Below are 17633 nucleotides of genomic sequence, written 5' to 3' on the forward strand. Positions count from 1 at the left end.
TTGTCTCCTGGAAGGATTCCACATGGTCTGACTTGTCAGACTACCTGGCCAGACAGCTGAGGAGCCAGGGCCAGACACAGCGATGGGTCAGTGACGGGCAGGACCACACCTTGACCAGGCCTGTTTAGCTAGGCATAACTCTTGCCTTCTGTTTAAACCTAAACTGTGTGTCAGGAACCCCAAGAAGAGCTTGGGAGAGTCATTTTCTCTGTCTCTGTCTCTCTGTCTGTCTCCTCCCCCGACCCCCGTGTGTTTGTGTATAAGTGTACGTGAGGTGGCACGTGCCACAGGGCGGCATATGAAGAACAGAGAACAGCTTTTGGGCAATCAGTTCCCTCCTTCCACCATGGGTTCCCAGGATCATTCAGTCTGTCAGGTTTACGTGGCAGGCACTGTCCACGCTGAGCCTTTTCCTTGTCCCTCTGCCCAATGTGGCCACACCTAGTAAACCTTTCTCTGCTGTTCTGTGGAGGTGGGGACACCAAGGCTGGCTTGTGACTGCTGTGGTCCTGGTTCCAGCACTGCAGGCTCTGTCCTGACTCCAGTAATAAGCAGGGTGGGGAGACATGGAGTGGGACAGCGCCATGAGATCCAAGCTTGGAGACATGTGTGAGGTGGGCACCTCACGACTCCAAGGCTCGCAACCCCACCTGCTCAGACATTTTGGGGCAGAGCCCTTGGCAATAGTCAACACACACAAGAACCACATTCCCCTGACCCTTTATTGTTTACAAAACAAATGGACAGAGGGAAGGACACAATCACTGCGCTTACGTTCTGGAAAGGAAGGGGTGTGAAGGCTGCCTGTCCCAGGTCCACACTGCCTCTTCAGTGAGGGTCCCTAGGCTTCTCTCGGGCTCCCTCATTTCACCTTCCAGTTTAGAATCACACACTCTAACCCAGTTCACAAACATCCCAGCAGAACACAGAAAGCACACAAAGACGTCACCATGACGAGTCAGTAGCAGGCTCCCAGTGGGTAGTCACCCCCAGCGGCAGTGGCCCTCCTAGCCTCCCAGTGGAAGGGCTTTGTGAGGGTCATCAGGGCCCTCTGCCCACGGCAGCACCTGTGTCCTGTCCACAGTGAGGCCCCCCTGGAGAGAAGGCTGCTCAATGCTCACAGGGAGCCAGAAAGAAATGCAGGGGACAACAAGGATGGCCTCTAGTCAGGTGCCGGCCTGCTGGAACCAGAGCCCTCCCTCAGCCACTGCTAAGAGGGGAGACATGGCAGCTTTAGTCGCTAGAAGGCAGAGGCCAAGGATCCAGAGTCCCTTTCTGTAAAAGACAGTGTCGCCATTGCGGCTGTGGGGACGATTCCCTCGCTGCTGGGAGATGTGGAAACTCCACCTTTGCTGTGTGATGAGGTTTGGCGACTCTGTTCTATAGGAAAGGAAATTACTTTAATAAGTTAGTAAGTCAAAGGACTGAACGGCCAGAATCCTCCCGAGGGGAGGAAGGAGGCCTTGGCCATGGGAAGCAGGAACCCTGTGCTGGAGGTGGCTTCAGAAGTGTGGGCAGGTGTGTCCCAAGGGTGGGGCCCTTGCTCTGCCATGTAAACATTTACTTTCCAAAGGTCTGCAGAGTGTGGAATGCCAGGGTCACCTAGGAGGAAGAGGGGTGTGTGCCTTAGAGTGCCTATCTGGCAGGCCCACCTCCAACTGCCTTGTGCTCCCAGGGTGAGGCTAGGACTCAACACACCTGGCCACCTCAGACACGTACTGGCCAGAGAACTCAGGGAAAGGCAAGAGGCCAGCAAAGAGATGGAGGAAAGGAGGGCGTGGCTGGATTTTGAAGGCCAGGGGCTCAGGTACCTGAAGCAGTGACCAATCCCTACCACAAGGTGGCAGTGCAGAGTGGCAGCATGGGTGCGGGAGGCCCTGCTGTCCCTGTCCAGGACCCCCGGCTGCCCTTGCTCTCAGTTTCAGAACATCACCTGAAGCTGTGTCACGTGGCCTGGGACTCACTCCCTATTCTGGAAATCTCTATCCAGGCACACAGCTCAGTTAAAAAAAAAAAAAAAAGAAAGAAATCAGCAAACAAGCCAAAGTGCGTTCCTCTGGTTTTTATGAAATTGAGTCCTGGCGTGGCTCAGGCCACGCGCCCTCACCTTGCTGGGCATGCGAACTTACTCATCTAGATGAATTCTATCCCTTCATACTTGACACTGCCGATCTTAGTCTCTGGAAGCAGGAAGCGGCCATCTAGCGTGAAGGCCATGATGTAGGTGGCAATCCTGCCACTGTCCTCTTCTGACTTGAGAGCCACGATGATCTGGTCGTCAGTGTTGGGGATGAACTTGAAAGATGAGAAGCCGTGAGTGGGGACCAGCTCCCCCACGCGCCTCACAGAGATGTCCTTGAAGTCCTGGGCTGCGCTCAGCAGGAGGTTGCTGCCCTTGCGCTCATCGGCCCTCTCGCTGTAGCGCTCATGGCTAGCCCGGCGCGGCAGGAAGAACCAGCGCTGCAGTGTGTCACTCCAGCAGGCGGATTCGTGAATGAGGTAGCCTGGGGTCACAGCACAGACCAGTCACCACACATCACTGCCCTTCTTCTCAAGAGTCCTGCCACCCCAGGGGCTACACTTGAGGGGCCCCACCCCACCTTTCCTCTAATCTCCAGCTCTTTTGAGCACAATCACAGCTGCTCTAGGAGCACCCCGCACAGCAGACGCACCACAGCTGGAGAGCAGTGCTGAGTCTACAGTGTCTCATTCCCCCACCAGCTGCTGTCATGCCCTCAGGGGCCTGCAGCCTTCACCACCTGTCTATGCTTTTGCTCCCATGGTGCACAGGGCACAGGGCACAGAGAAGGTCAAAGAGTCGAAAGGGAGACCTAGCAGCACAGCACCCCTACCCACTTCAGCATGGAAGAGCTCTCTGGGTCTTGGCTCTCTGCTGCCTTTTGCCCCACACCTGACTCGGCCTTTCAGATGAAGCTCACACTCCTCAGAGCCCAGGGGAAGGCAGCTCAGGCCCTAAACCTCTCCCACACGAGGAGAGTATCATCAAGGAACCCGAGCAAGCTGTGAGATCTTCGTACTTGGGAGCCTGTCGAGAAGAGCCTTACCTGGCGGTTGGATCCCCACGGCGGCTCTCAGAGCATTGTAGCTCGACACCCAGTTCTCGTGCTCCACGCTGCCCCTGGGGCCTACCACCTTCACCCACTCAGGGTTCTCGTTCATCACCTCCCCTGTGGTGGTGGTCCACTCTTTGCCCAGGCCACCCACGTACAGGTGCTCGTCCTTCACAGCAAGCCACTCAGCTTTGAAGCCTGGGCAACAAGAGGGCAAGCCTGAGACCCTGTCCCCAGTCCAGCCCGGCTCTCGCCTGGGCTGCTGTCATCCAGAGTGGCGCCAAGCCTCCTGGATGTCACAAGTCACCACACCTGAGGTGCACTGGAGGCTGCATGAGAGGCCCAGAAGGGAGCCTGGCAGACCTGTGCTGGGTCCCAGAGCCCCCACATCCTCTTTCTTACCCCTTTCCTCCCAAGGGGCCCCATCTCCTCTGCAACAACTCGAGAACCGCATCAGACCAGTCCCAGACCTCCTGCTCTAGGTCTCCACCCATCCTTCGGCTCCCAAGGGCCAGCAACCCCATCCCACGTCCTGTGACGCCAGCAGCCTCAGGAGCATCGAGTGGCACAGCGATCCGAGCTTCCAAGTGCTGTGGCAGTTCTCGGCCACCGAGGGCGAGAGCTGATAGCTCACCACAGGCTACCACTTCCTGCCTCTCACCTGCCAGGTTGCAGGGCACCACCACGTGGGTCTGTTTCCCCTTAGCCAGGGTCTTAAGGACGAGGCAGTGGTGCTCACCATCCTCGTCTTGGTTTCAGAGCATTCACCCGGAGCTCCTCCACCTGACTGACTTTGCTCAGGCCTCCTGGGCACGCCGCCGGCAGTGAAGCTGTGCAGTCCCAGCACTCTCCTCCCTGACATTCCCAAACATGCCAGCTCTCCAACACTCCTGCAAGTTCCCGGGCCCCTGGGAAGCCAGGGCCGCATCTGCCTCCCCACTGTAGGAGGATGGAAGCCTCTGACACCCCTAGAGTGACTCTGGAGGGACTGGCTTGGTCCCTGATGCCCGTGACCTCATGAGTCTTCTGAGCTGCCTCCATGAGAAGCTGCCCCATTTGCCAACCTTTGACCCTTCTGGATGAACAATTACAACTCAGCCCTAAGCACGCTATGACCCTGTACTCTTCCCACTCAGGGGAAGCTTACAATCCTGAAGGTTATGAGCAGGAAATGGGTGAGCATCATCATCACTGGCATGGAGGTGGAGATAGGCTCTCCAGGGAGCCCCAGCCTTGGACAAACACTGGAGATTTTATCACCCAGGCAGGGCCTGGCAGGCTATGTACAGGGACAGTGAATCAGCCTCCTTCCACCTCAGGAGTCTGCAGTGGTCTCCAGCTTGCTGTGAGGGACAGATCAGACCTGCTGAGGTGAGGCAGCTCTTTCCCCTTCCCTGTGGAAGCAGCGGCTCCTCTCTGCTGCACATGGGGATAACACCAGTCTATTCCCAGGGGTAATCGCTGCTCAACACAGAGACCCTTGTACTGGGCTCAAAGCAGGGCTGGGTAGCAGCAGCTGACCTGTGGCCCCAATAAACTGAGATTAGAATCTGGGATCACAGTGAACCACTGAGTACCCAGCTTTGAAGGTGAGTCACCTAGTGGGAGTAACACTGAGTGATCCTAAGACACCTCTGAAGACATGACAAGGACCAGGGTCCCCTAAGGGGTAAGGGAGGCAGTGGACACAGCCTTGGCTCATTCTGAAAAAGGGCTTCCCACTCAGCAGCAGGCTTCCAGTGATTTGCTCAAACTTCTAGAAACAGCTTCATATAATCCCGGCAAGGCTCTGCTAAGGGTGGAGGTGGGTGGGTGGGTCAGTCGGAGTTGAATGAAATGTCACCAGGGCCTTGGATTACTATCTGTGGTTGATCTTGAGTGTCAAATTGATGGGATTCGTGATCACTATGGAAACAAACTTCTGGGCATGCAGCTGAGGAGTTTCTAGATTGGGCAGGAAAACTCACCCTAATAGAGGTGGCACCGTCCCATAGGTTGGGGTTCCGGACTGAATGAACTGAGAAAGCAAACTGAGCACCAGCATTCACTGCTCTGCTTCCTGACCAGGTGACTAGCTGCCTCACACTCCTGTCATTATGGCCTCCCCACACGAAGGACTGTGCCTCAAGTTGGGAGTCACAGTAAACCTCCCCGTCAGTTTGGTCACAACAGTGAGAAACTAATATGGCAGTGGACAAAAGCTCAGCCCACAGAGAACGGCTCCACTTACCCTTCTCCACGGTTCCATCACCATCAGAAAGGATCACCCAGGGCACTGGTCTGGTGCCCTCGATCTGGTAGATGACCCCCGTGCGGTCGTCCACAGAGTATAGTTTCCCATTGAAGACGATCAGGTCAGAGAGCTCCATGCCCCGCCCCTTTTCTGCCAGGTGGGACTCCAGGACCCCATGGTCTTTATCCCACTCCACAATCACCTTGTCCCCACTGTCCGACAGGGTCAGGTAGCCTTTCTTAAGGTAACTAAACCAAGTGTTTTCTTCCTGGGCCCTGGACCCCGTGTCCAAGTCAGCGATGACTGCGATTCGGTACCGGATCCCACCTGGAGTCCTCTGGGAGGGTGACAGGGGATAGGTGTCATTGTAGTGAGAGACATGCTCTGGGCTGAACCTCCGGCTGTGTGCATTGTGGGTGGGGGACCTGCCCGGTACTGGGGCCTGATGATGGGAATAGAGCAGCCAGAGGAGGGCAGCACCCACAAAGGACGTCAGGATCACCCTCCAGCGGGGGCGGAAGCGAGGGTCTGTGGCCTTGGTCATGGATGCCAGCACAGGAAGGCCCCCTACACTGATCCGGAGGGAGTGCATAGGCTCATTCCATTCCCGGTGGTCAAAGGGCTGGATGGGCATCAGACTGCACGCTGGGCAGGACCTAAACCAGGCAGAAGAGAGCAGCCAGTGAGCTCTGGAGGATACCACCTCTCTAGTCCTAAGTCGAACAGGCTGAAGTCAGCCTTATCCAGGAGAGACAGCACTTCATGGAAGTGGTGTCCTGGCTGAACCCTCACCCCAGCAGGGAGGTCAGCTGCTCCTATTCAGCAGGATGGCAAGGGTTTACAAATACAGCAGAGGCAAAGTGTAGGTGAGGGCTAGTGCCTGCAGGCTGGCAGGTGCTCTAACAGGTGCACATCTGAACCTGACCTGTCTCTTGAAGTCTTCTCTAACCACCCCACTCCCAGACATATCAACACTCATGTGGCCAGCCTCAGCACCCCAGCCCCGCCTCCCTCGTGGCAGACCGCGGCACTGAGCCTTGAGTTCCTGGGCAGGTTCTGTAATGTTTCAGTACAAAGATGGGAGGCAGTACAAGCACTCTGCTGCTGTTTGGCCTGTCTCCTGGCACTTTTCTGTTAACACGGCAGGCACGGGGACTGGGTCTGTCTCCTGGCACTTTTCTGTTAACACGGCAGGCACGGGGACTTGGTCTGTCTCCTGGCACTTTTCTGTTAACACGGCAGGCACGGGGACTGGGTCTGTCTCCTGGCACTTTTCTGTTAACACGGCAGGCACGGGGACTGGGTCTGTCTCCTGGCACTTTTCTGTTAACATGGCAGGCACGGGGACTGGGTCTAGCATGCTGCCCACCTTATGACTTGGGGCATGGTTTTGGCTCCAGGCCCATGCTGGGCTCTATACTATGGCACAGCTACAGGCCCAGAGCACTGGAGGAAGCTGGGAATTCCATCTCCTTGCAACTGCCTGACCTGCCTGCTGCTCCTAGCACACCACAGCAGCTCAGTGCCACACAGCCTCCAAGCCAGTGCTGCCTGTGGTGGAGAGGTGTCTGCCTCCTGACCAGAAGGTCCAGCTGCTGCTGCTCTCAGGCCCTTAGTCCTTCATCTGGATGATTGTGGGGTGCCACTGTACTCCAGTCACAAGGTCCTCATGTCCAGGGGCTGCAGAGGTGTTCCCTCACCATTCTGCAGGCTGCTCACAAGGCACTGGTTCCTGGACGTGCTCAGGTTTTAGTGCCCAGGGTCAGGTCCAAGGAGAACAGTGGGTTCAGGGCCTGCCGCTCACAGCAAGGGTGGGAGAAGGTTCTGTGCCCTTCTGGGGCTGCTGTGTCATGGCTACCTTGCAAAGTAGCTACCTTTTAGCAATGGCTACAGAACTGGTCGCTCCAAAGCGTCCCCTGCCCCATGTGGTGGTGCCTCCTTGGGACTCACTTAGGCTCTGCCTCACACACCACGGCTCCAGAGGCTAGACCCAGGATATCAGTGTTATATCCTCATCCCGGACACGGTGCTGAGCACTGCCAAGTGTCAAACACTGCCACGTTCCAATTCCCACTTGCACCTTAGACACTATTTCAAAACATAAGTCTGAGTTCTCCAACCTCAAGCCTCCTCAGGAATGGCTGACCCCACCATAAACGCCACCACCAAGTCAAAATTCCCACAAAACCCAAAGAAAAGGTGCAGTTTTGGTGTGAATGTTATGCTTCAAATTGCCACAGTGCCAAGAAGTGCCCTCAACCCTTTCCTTTGCCTTCTCTAATGGCTTCTCACCAGCAGGTGTGTCCATCCAAAGCCTGTTTGACTCAGGATCCATCTGCACAGCCGCCACTCACCACCATGCCAACAGTCTCCCCAGTTCCTCTGCAGCCCTCTCCTCCTTTGCCACCCAGCAGTCAGCACTACTTGCTGGGCAACCTTTACAGGCTCCTTGCTCCTCCCTGGCACCCTCTTGCTCCTAACCACTAATCATGAGGGTCCTCATTCCCAGGGCAAGCCTCGCCATTCCCGTGCCCAGGATGCTGCCCAGCTCTGCACAGCTGCCTCTCACTCATACCCTCGGGTCCTCATCTGCTCTCCTTCTGTTGGAAACTTTGCAGGGTCAGGGCTTTCTGCTCCATCTCTGGCACCCAGCTCAGAACTGGCAGCCAAGAGAAAAACCAGCACACATCTTCTGAAGGGTTGAAAGAGCAGCACCACATGAGGTTCCCTTCCGTCACTCTGAAAGTGACAGCTCTAGATCAAGGCCTGATGAACAAGTCTCTCAGCTACCCAGCACGAGCCGCAGGCCCAACAGACACGGTCGCTATGTAGAGTGCCACACACTATGAAACGTCATCATCCTTAGTGTCTGGAACCCTCACACTTGTCTCTATTCAACAAACTCTGCATTCCTGTGAGCCACCACACCGTCACCGTTCTGAAAGTCACCAGTCCACCTGCTCCAAGACAGGATACAGCCCATATCCCCACACCTCTGTGCAGGGAGAGGGACTCTAGGCCACCCCAACGGGCTGACACTGGTTCCTTGGCCACTCGCTTGGTCTGGCTGGCTCATGTGTGCTCCTGGACGTCCTCTCAGGGACACTGACTTGCTCCATGAACAGAGGACCTGGAGTCTGTGCAGGAGCAGGTCTCCCCACCCCTGCTCCAGCGTCCTGCTCACTGTCTCCAGAGCACCACATTCAGTGCGCTTTCCTCCAGGGCTGCATTCCTGAGCTCTCTGTGCCTCTCCAGACACTGCCCCCCCTAGAGTCAGGGAGCCTTCTCTGCTGGCTCAGGAGACCATCCCAGGAGCAGCTGCTGCTTCTCTTTCCCCACACTTACAGGCACCAGTTCAGCTTGTCATCATCCCCACAGCCTTGGGCCTGGTCCTATTTCTCCTGGACTTCAAACCTAATGCTCCAGATCTTCAGGGTCCAGAGACTTCAGACAAGAACTTCTCTTTTGTGGGTCTCAGCACTCTTCCTAGACCTGCTGACAATTAAGCCAGATGCAGAGGAGAGGGGCCTCCTTGTTAGCCCTTCTTACTTACACGCTCTCCTTACCTGTCACAGTCTGCAGAGAGAACCTCCCTTGGTTTTTCAGCCCAGCCTCCCACAAACTAACTTCAGACAAGAGAAGCTCTCCAATCCAGAGTCTACATGCCCAGACCATGATGCAACTGCTCCCCCCACCTGGGACGCACATCTCTGACCACACGGGGCCATCTAGAACCCCCAAAAGTGCCATAACAGCCATGCTTTCACTGTGCTGCCCTCTCTGGCCAGGCGTTCCCACCCAGCAAGTCATCCCTCCCGTGGGAGGCTGCTACCGTCCCTGTTCCCTGCCGAGGAGCCTTCCACACCAGTGCAGACTTTGAGGGAGTGATTAAGGACCTTGATGAGGACGCTGTCCAGGAGGACGCAATCAGAGGTGTTTCTTTTTCCTTTTTCCTGACAGGGTCTGGCCTTGAACTCAAGACAATCCTTCTGCCTCAGCCTCTTGAGTGCTGAGCTGTCCTAAATGTTTTTCTACAAAAGGCAGGGAGCAATGGGTAGAGAGAAGGCCACATGAACACAGAGGCAGAGGGTGGGGGGTTGATATGGCCTCAAGCCAAGGAATGAATGCCTGAGACGCTGGGAGGACAGAATGAGTTCTCCTCTAGAACTTTCAGAAAGAGCTCTGGGACACCCTAATTTCAACTCTGTGGCAATGACAATGGGACCAAGAATTTTGGGTCACTGACTCTCCAGACCTGTGTGTGAAGATGCAGGCCACCTCAGGCTACTGTACATGTCATTCTCTTGACCCCTCCTGACAGTGGCCCAAGGACCACCAGCATCCGAGCCAACCCAGACCTCAAGGGAAGGGATTGCCCAAGAGCAAAAGGAAGAACAGAAACCCCTGGGGCTTGGGCATCTTGGGTCAAAGGAGGGAAGGTACTGCTTTCTACAACAGCAGGCTTCTAGAAACTTCTGCCTTCCTTTCAGAAGCCTCTGTGAACATCCCCACCAGACGGCCTTCCCCAGCCTTCCTCTTACTTCCCTAGGAAGACAGCTTCAAGTCAGCTGCCTTTCCATGGTGTCTTTCACCTCGGCTACTGAGTGCCTGAGACTGACTTGTGTCCTGTGGCTGTAGATGCTGACAAGGCCACAAGACAGGAGCCAGTGGATGCAAGGGACAAGATGGACAACAGTCCCAGGAAAGGACAGGCTTGGGCCTGCCTCCTCCTGGCCCCCAGAGGAACCCTGAGGTCATTACGGGTTGGTATGGTTGTGGCAAGAAGCCTGTCCACCTTGCCTGCAGCATGATATGTTCTGACCTGAGCACTGTACAGTCACAGTTCCTTCCAGACCGCTAAGGGCACTGGCCCATGGCCTGCAGACGGGCTCTCCCCCAGACTCGGAGGCACCCTGCTGGCACTCTTCTTCCTGAACCAACCCTACTCCAGTGCAGCATGGCTAGAAAGAGACATCAAAGTGCCTAGCATCCAGAAGGCACAGGTGCCCTTCCCTCCCCACTCCTCTTATACAGTGGGTGTTGAAGAGCTAACGACCCTCAGACATAAAACAGCAAGACCACACCTCACTTCCTCATTAGACACACACGTCTGTCTATCCACTCCAAAGGACATTTCTAGATGACCAAAGGAATTAGCCACAAGCCACAGAGGGAGTGTTTTTCTCTGTGTACCCAGGAGATGCCAGGGCTGCTGGCCTGTTAGGAAGAGCATGGGCAGAGGGCACCTACCTCCATGGGCACCCTTGGGTCTACACAGCACAATGCGGAACTACAGCCAAAGTAGCCTGTCTCCTTCTTACTTCCTTCACAAGTGGCCTGCGTGTGTAACAGGTGGCAGCTCAAACAGGTTCAAGGCGGCTGCCAGAGCTGACTCCTCCCCTCCAGGATCAAGGAAGGGCTGTTCTTAGTGCTCCTCTCGGCCCCCTCTTCACTCCTGCAGAAAGGGCTCCCCAACTCCTTCCAGGCCAGAGAGGGGACAGGTCTCCTATGCCTACTCTGTGTGATGTGAAGTCACTTCCTTAGCACATGGAACAGACAGACTGCTGGGGACAGGGGAGGCAGACACCCAGGGCTTCCCGGCAGCCTCTGAGGGCAGAGGAAGCACACACCTGTGTACAGCCACAGCTTAGACACTTGGACGTGGAGGCTGCCTCCTGGTTTTGTGCTTTGCCAAGCTGAGCGTCAAGCTCAGCGGCATACCTAAGAATTCCATTCCCGATTTAGATCAGGTGGACAGTCCAGGGGAATGAGAAGAAAGGCAGTGTGTGTTCTAGGGACTACAGAGGCCACTCAGATCCTTCTCAAAGGCCAAGTGTGGGGTCTCTGACATCTGCACCCCAACCCCAGTGTCGTACACAAAGGCACTGACAATTCTCTCCTGAGTCAACTTCTGTACTACTGGGGTAGTTTTGTTGTTGTTTTTCCAGCCTATTTTTAAGTCAACTACTCAGGAGGAGTGTTAGTTTTACTGGGTCTGTAACTAATTACTACAGACACGGCAGCTGAAACATCACACACCATTATTTCCCAGCCCTGCAGAAGTCTGGATTGGCCTCACTGGGCTATGCCCAAAGGCTCGTTCCTTTCCCAGGCTCTTGGGGAAGATCCACTTCCTGGACTTTGCCAGCACCAAGGGCTGACCTCACTCCCTGCCTGTGGTCCCTTCCTCCCTGTTTAGAGCCAGCAATACTGACTCCCACCAGTGGCTTTCTGCAGCCTTTCCCTCTGCTATTCTGCCTCCTTCTCAGTTTTAAGGGCCCTGAGGTCACATTTCCCCTAGAGAAAATTTCCCCAGTTTCAGGTAAGGTATTTTCAGCCTTAATCCCCTTTCCTATACAATGTAGCACATGCACAGGTTAGGGGGTGAGGTAGACATGGCTGCCTTGAGGCTCATTACAGCTCACACCAGGCCTAGGGTGGGTGGAGAAGCTTCAGAACTCATCACAACACTGCCACATCTGCTTACTTTGCATCCCCAGTGTCCTGGAAGGAATCCTGGCAGAGGAGCTGCCTTCCAGGCCAAACTGACAGCCCAGCACTGGATGCCAGGATGCCTAAAACCAAGGGTATGACAACCCCAGCTCAACTCAGGCCAGCACTCAACTCCAGAGCTTCCCTCAGTGCCAGCTCCTGGGACAGGACCCTAAATCACCTGCACCCCACTGCTCACAGCTGCTCACCCTCAATGCACTGGAGCTGACTGGAGCTTCTAGTTCGTTTCCTGTGGCCCCACCCACCCTAGACACAGGTGAAACACATAATCTGTGCTCACTGGAGAGAAACGGGGATTCAAGAGAAATCCACCAACAGGAACCCTAATGCCTCTCCTCGCAGACTTACTCATAATAAGTCTCCATGCAGGGTTATTATTTTTTCCTAGTTAGTCCATCTCATGCTGATAAAAAGGAAAAAAGTTATTTAAAATCAGCACATAGGGTTTTAATTCCTTCAAGCTTTCCAGGAATTCTCAACACTCACTGGCTTCCCACAGGTTTCCTCATGCCACTCTGCAGAGAGGAAGGTGTGGATGACAGTTCCACTGTCCTCAAGGAGCACACGCTCACTCGTGCACGGGACCACCCACCTGTACAGCCACCTTGAAGACAGCCACACTACTGTGAAGGACGTTCTGAGACTCAGATGACAGAGCCACACGTGTCTGTGGGAGCTTCACGGGCACACATGCCACATTCAGGTGGAAGGTGAAAACAGGACCCCTGCCTCCACCGCTGGAGACCCTTCTTCCTGTCCCCTCCGCTCTGCAGGCACAGCAGATGGAGTGCGTGTGCTGTTGGGACAGGTTGGTGACAGTGTTCTCAAGGACCAACAGCTTACACCAGTGCCTCTGTAGAGCTGCGGCAGGCTGTGGAAGCAAGGTCACAACTGTAAAGGGAAGGGCATTTAGCTGGCCGTATGGGACACAAATCCCTTGTCTTATCCAGAAGGAACTAGGCTGGCTCCACCAGGCCTCAGGGACACACAGAAGACTACGGTCAGCAGGGAGGGCCTGCTGTGCTGGGGGGTCCCAGCAGGACTGTTACACTGAGATGTGGGGAGCAGCTGAAAGGAGGGTCTGTGGCACAGTCCTGAAGGATGGTCTTCAGTCAAGCTCCGCAGAGGGGCGGGGAGGAGGAGCTACCATCACAGCTCCCGCAGTGCTAGTCTTGGGAGCTTGCAAGTTCTGACCAGCCAGGTCCCACTGACACCATGAGACCAGGTTCCCAGGTCTGTGCGTCAAGTATATAGTCCTGAGATGGGAACGGGAAATGAAGCTGGTTACCGAGGTGCTCCTGAGTGACTGCAGGAAGGGTGCTTGGGTTTGCTGAAAGTGGGAGAGTGTCATGAGTCCTAAGGGCAGGGAGTGTGGAAAGTCGGGGAGTAAAAAATGACAGTGCGTAGTGTTGCCCACGGGAAGGTCCAGTCTTGATTGAAGCCAAGAGCCTGGACGGGAGCAAGAAGGTGGGCAGTTACAGGTGGGAATGGGGTGGGTGGATAGATGGGTCTGTTACAACTGTGATCGAGTGCCAGACTGGAGAGGCCCTGCCCACGCCAGGCAGGGGTGCCTAGGGGCTTGAGGCACGCTAGTCCGAAGAGGAAGAAGTCTCACACTACTCCTAATGGGTATCGCATTACACACTCATCAGAGAGGGGAGGTCTCCCACACTAGCCAGAGGGGAAGATGTCTGTCCAGCACCAGTCACGGGCTAGCTGCGGAGAGAATCTGAGGTGCCCGGGACCAGGCTGGACGGGTGCAGGCGGCGACAAGCCCTAGAATACGGCAAGGGAGGGCACCTGGCCGCAGGCGCGCCGTCACTCACCCACTGAGAGCCTGGCTCCGGAGCCCGCGGGCTGCCGCCTACCTGCGTAGGGCCGGACAGGGCGGGCGGCTACTTCCGCCCGGCCGCGCGCTCCCGGCAGCCTCTGCTCTGCGCCTGCGCCCCACTCTGGCCGCGCGCTCCCGGCAGCCTCTGCTCTGCACCTGCGTCCCATTTCGCTCCGCCCAGCCTAGAGCCACGTCTTCCCAGCAGCCTTTGCTCTATGGGTCTCTCCCCTTCCCCCCGTCTCTGCTCTGTGCCTGCGCGCTGGATGCAGGGCTGCTGGGAGTTGTAGTTTTTCGCTTGCGCTTGAGCACGAAGTTGCAATGAACATCTGCAGTTGGAGGTAGCTGTCATTCCCCAGCTGCGGCTCCAGGGTTCTTTGCCTGGGCCTCCCCGGCTTCATCTCAAGAAGTTCTGAAGTTCGGACCCCGCTTGGCCGCCATAGTTCTCAGCTTTTCTGAGCTCTTCCAAGCCGGCCATAATGCAGTGCTGTCCAGTTTCCACACCCAGGACCGGAGTCCTGCACTGAATGAGAATGGCAGTGTGTCCTCATGACCGACTGCAGTCAACAACCCTTACCAACGGTGGACCCCGATTCCTTTTTTCCGGCCTCCTGCATAGCCCTGAGTTCTTGTGCTATGTGGACAGGCATCCCAACACTCATTCAGTCCCAGACAGTGGTAGCATAGCAGGATTCTTGAGAAAGGCCCTCATCAGCCAGGGAGCATCAGCCCTGTCTCCTGCACTTCAGCCTCATCTCCGGGTCTCCAAAAGCCTTCTGAGAAGTAACCGGTGCACGAGGGGGACGAATTCAAAAAATGCAAACCGCACACAGTGAAAAAACAGCCCTTTCTTCCACCTTTCCTGTTCAGAAGCCACGGTTACTGCTAGATTCTTGAAAGATGTCCTGTAGGACACACACTAAGGGTAGAGCATATACTAAATTACATGGAAAAGTGGAAATGTGCTGGGTTCCTCCTCTGTGTTTGGGGTGGCACAGACAGACCTTTCTTGGATTCACTGATGTTCCCCGTCAGATCAAAAGGAGTCCCAATCACACCTTGTTCTTCCTATAATTATTCTGACTATCCATCCTTTATTTGTTACAGCTTGTCCACAATAACAGATTGCCTCAGTATTTTTAAAGCACCCTGGATATTCCTTACCATCCCATGCTCCTCTCCTTCCACCCTCAAAGGTAGATATGGTCCAGATAATTGTGTTCATTATTCTTTTACCTTCCTGTGCAGTCTTAGCGCATAGCTGTGTGGCTCTGAATAACACACTGCTTAGTTCTGCCTAGTTTAACTTTCATAAAATGAAATAAAACTTTGAGGTGGATGGCAGTCCCAGTGTTCCACAGGCAGTTTAATTTTGCCAGTTTGGTGGCATCAAATGTCCTCTCCTTGCCTGACTGTAGAGTTGTGTACACAAGTGTGTGTGTGTGCACGTACACATCATATATAAACACGTTAATATATGATTTGTTTTGATTGAGACAGGGTCTTACTGTGTAGCCCAGGCTGGTTGCAAACCTGCAATGATCCTTCTTCCTCAGCCTCATGGGTGAGACCACAGGTGTGTTCTACCATGTCTGGTGCTTTTCGCATGCACGCACGCACGCACGCACGCACGCACGCATGCATGCATGCACGCACGCACGCATGCACGCACGCACAGAATGCCTTTGTGTGGGTTTAGGTGCACACATTTGTGCATTCCACTAGAGACCAAAAGACAAGCTCGGCTGTTGTTCCTCAGGTGTTATCCTTTTTGTTTCTGGATGGCCTATGAACTGGTCAAGAAGGTTAGCCTGGCTGGCCAGGGAGCCCCAGGATTCACGTGCTTCTGCCTCCCTTGCACTGGGATGGCAAGCGTGCATCACTACATCCATCCGTTTTGTAACATGAGTTCTGGGGGTTGAATTCATGTCTCTGTGCTTACAAGGCTAGCATTTGCCAGCTGGTTTATCCTCTCAGTGCTGTCACATCTTTAGACCATGTACAATTTTTTGGAGTACAGTAACATCTCTTTAAGAAGGAATCCATCCTTCCCATTGCTATTGCACAATACTAATTATCAGAATGATGTTTCCATAGATACACAGCTCTGTTCGGAGGCTATTAGGTTGCTCTGGTAGATTTTTTTTCTGTCTGCTTCAACAGCTCTTTATCATCATCTCTTTGTAAGCCTTCATAAGTTGTTTGACATATCCCTGCAACTACCCACCAGCAACCAATCTTTAGGGATGTTGAAAAGAATTGCTTTGAACTTGTAGAATTAGGAGACTATTGAGATTTTTATGATATATAGTCTTCTACCTGAGACTATAAGGAAGTTATTTTATTCCACCCTAAAATATTCTTTTGGTGTGTCTATAGTCTCATATTTCAACAACACTTCAGGGAATAGACTGTGTTATTAGAGCACAACTATACAATGTATCTAGGTTAAAGTCCTAAAAGGAAAATCACTGTCCCAAAGGTTATCTTCAGGCAGGAGTGAGCACATATCCCCTAGAGCAGCTGGCCCATGGAATGACCCTCCTCAGGGTCAGCAGTGGCTCCATGCTTGAGCACAAACAGGTGTGGTTTGATTTTCATTCTTCTTTGCATCGACGGAGACTTCCTCATAGCCTCCATCGGATCAGAAAAGGCGTGCTGACTTCCTCACCCTGCACAGGGCTAGCCTGCTCTCCAGTAACAAAATGCAGGTAGCAAGATAATAGCATGGCAAATTCACTGAATCTTGGTTTAAGACATGAGATGAAGACCCTAAAATCCAGGAATCCAGGAAAGGCTCTATTTTTCTTTAAACATGTAGCCCAGGCTGTCCTCAGACAGGCTATATATCTGAGGATGACCCTGAACTTCTGATACTCCAGCCTCTACCTCCCAAGACTTTGGGATTACAGGCATGTACCACCACACCTGGTCTGTCTGGTGCTGGGCGTCAAACCCAGGGCTTTGGGCATGCACAGAAAGCGTTCTAACAACTGAGCTCCAGCTCCAGCCTGGGAATGTTATTTTAATGCTTGGATCTGAAGAAGAAGGAACTTCGTATATAAAAGTGACTAGACACATGTCTTTAATCCCAGAACTCGAGAGGCAGAGGCAGGTGGATCTCTGTGAATTTGAGGCCAGCCTGGTCTACAGAGCAAGTTCCAGGACAGCCAGGGCTACACAGAGAAACCTTGTCTCAAAAAACCAAAAAACAAAAAAGTGACTGGACAAAAGGGATGTGATCTAACAGGGCTAGGCTGAGTGGGAGGACCTAGGGGGAGTGTTTGCTTGCTCAGTATCTCCTTGGCTTCTCACTGTAGTACTATTTCCTGTCAGGTGTGAGGCAAGACTCCTTCTGGGATGAAGTCATGTGACGTATCACCAAACAAGATGCAATTTTTTTTTCAAGACAGGGTTTCTCTGTGTAGCTTTGAAGCCTGTCCTAGAACTCACTCTGTAGCCCAGGTTGGTCTCAAACTCACAGAGATCTTCCTGCCTCTGCCTCCTGAGTGCTGGGATTAAAGGCGTGCGCCACTACTGCCCAGCATATAAGACTTTTTAAAATATATAAGCTTCCTCTCTCTCTCTTTTTTAAGATTTATTTATTTATTATGTATACAACATTCTGCTACCATGTAACTTTGCACGCCAGAAGAGGGCACCAGATCTCATTATAGATGGCTGTGAACCACCATGTGGGTGCCGGGAATTGAACTCAGGACCTCTGGAAGAGCAGTCAGTGTTCTTAACCTCTGAGCCATCTCTCTAGCCCTCGCTTTTTTTTTTTTTTAAAGATTTATTTATTTATTATGTATACAGTATTCTGTCTGCATGTATGCCAGCATGCCAGAAGAGGGCACCAGATCTCATTATAGATAGTTGTGAGCCTGAGCCACTATGTGGGTGCTGGAAATTGAACTCAGGACCTCTGGAAGAACAGCCAGTGCTCTTAACCCCTGAGCTATCTCTCCAGCCCCTAAACTTTCTC

The 17633-nt window shown here is 53.8% G+C and overlaps 1 protein-coding gene across 3 annotated transcripts; it reads right to left on the reverse strand.

Moving 5' to 3' along the window:
* Positions 1-2047: 2047 nt before the first annotated feature.
* Cant1 (calcium activated nucleotidase 1) lies at positions 2048-13792 on the reverse strand. Of its 3 annotated transcripts, none has more exons than XM_059272228.1 (5): positions 13686-13792; positions 12410-12688; positions 5302-5960; positions 3066-3269; positions 2048-2504 (listed from the first exon to the last, which is right to left on the reverse strand). In XM_059272228.1, exons 3-5 carry the CDS (start codon positions 5936-5938, stop codon positions 2134-2136), a joined length of 1212 nt encoding a protein of 403 aa, XP_059128211.1. In that variant the 5' UTR covers positions 5939-5960; positions 12410-12688; positions 13686-13792; the 3' UTR covers positions 2048-2133. The 3 variants fall into 3 exon arrangements, with proteins under 3 accessions (XP_059128211.1, XP_059128210.1, XP_059128212.1); XM_059272227.1 differs by having other exon boundaries at positions 13644-13754; XM_059272229.1 differs by lacking the exon at positions 3066-3269 and having other exon boundaries at positions 13644-13754.
* Positions 13793-17633: the final 3841 nt, after the last annotated feature.

Source organism: Peromyscus eremicus, chromosome 8a (assembly GCF_949786415.1).
Source record: "Peromyscus eremicus chromosome 8a, PerEre_H2_v1, whole genome shotgun sequence".
In the NCBI taxonomy this organism is placed as follows: Eukaryota; Metazoa; Chordata; class Mammalia; order Rodentia; family Cricetidae; genus Peromyscus; species Peromyscus eremicus.

Bases quoted from the DNA above. Each gene is read 5' to 3' on its own strand.
- Cant1 (XM_059272228.1), bottom strand. From the start codon at position 5,938: ATGCCCATCCAGCCCTTTGACCACCGGGAATGGAATGAGCCTATGCAC. The intron at 3,270-5,301 runs GTAAGTGGAGCC...CTTGTTGCCCAG, and splicing joins TGATGGAACCGTGGAGAAGG to GCTTCAAAGCTGAGTGGCTT. The intron at 2,505-3,065 runs GTAAGGCTCTTC...CTGTGACCCCAG, and splicing joins CGTGGGGATCCAACCGCCAG to GCTACCTCATTCACGAATCC.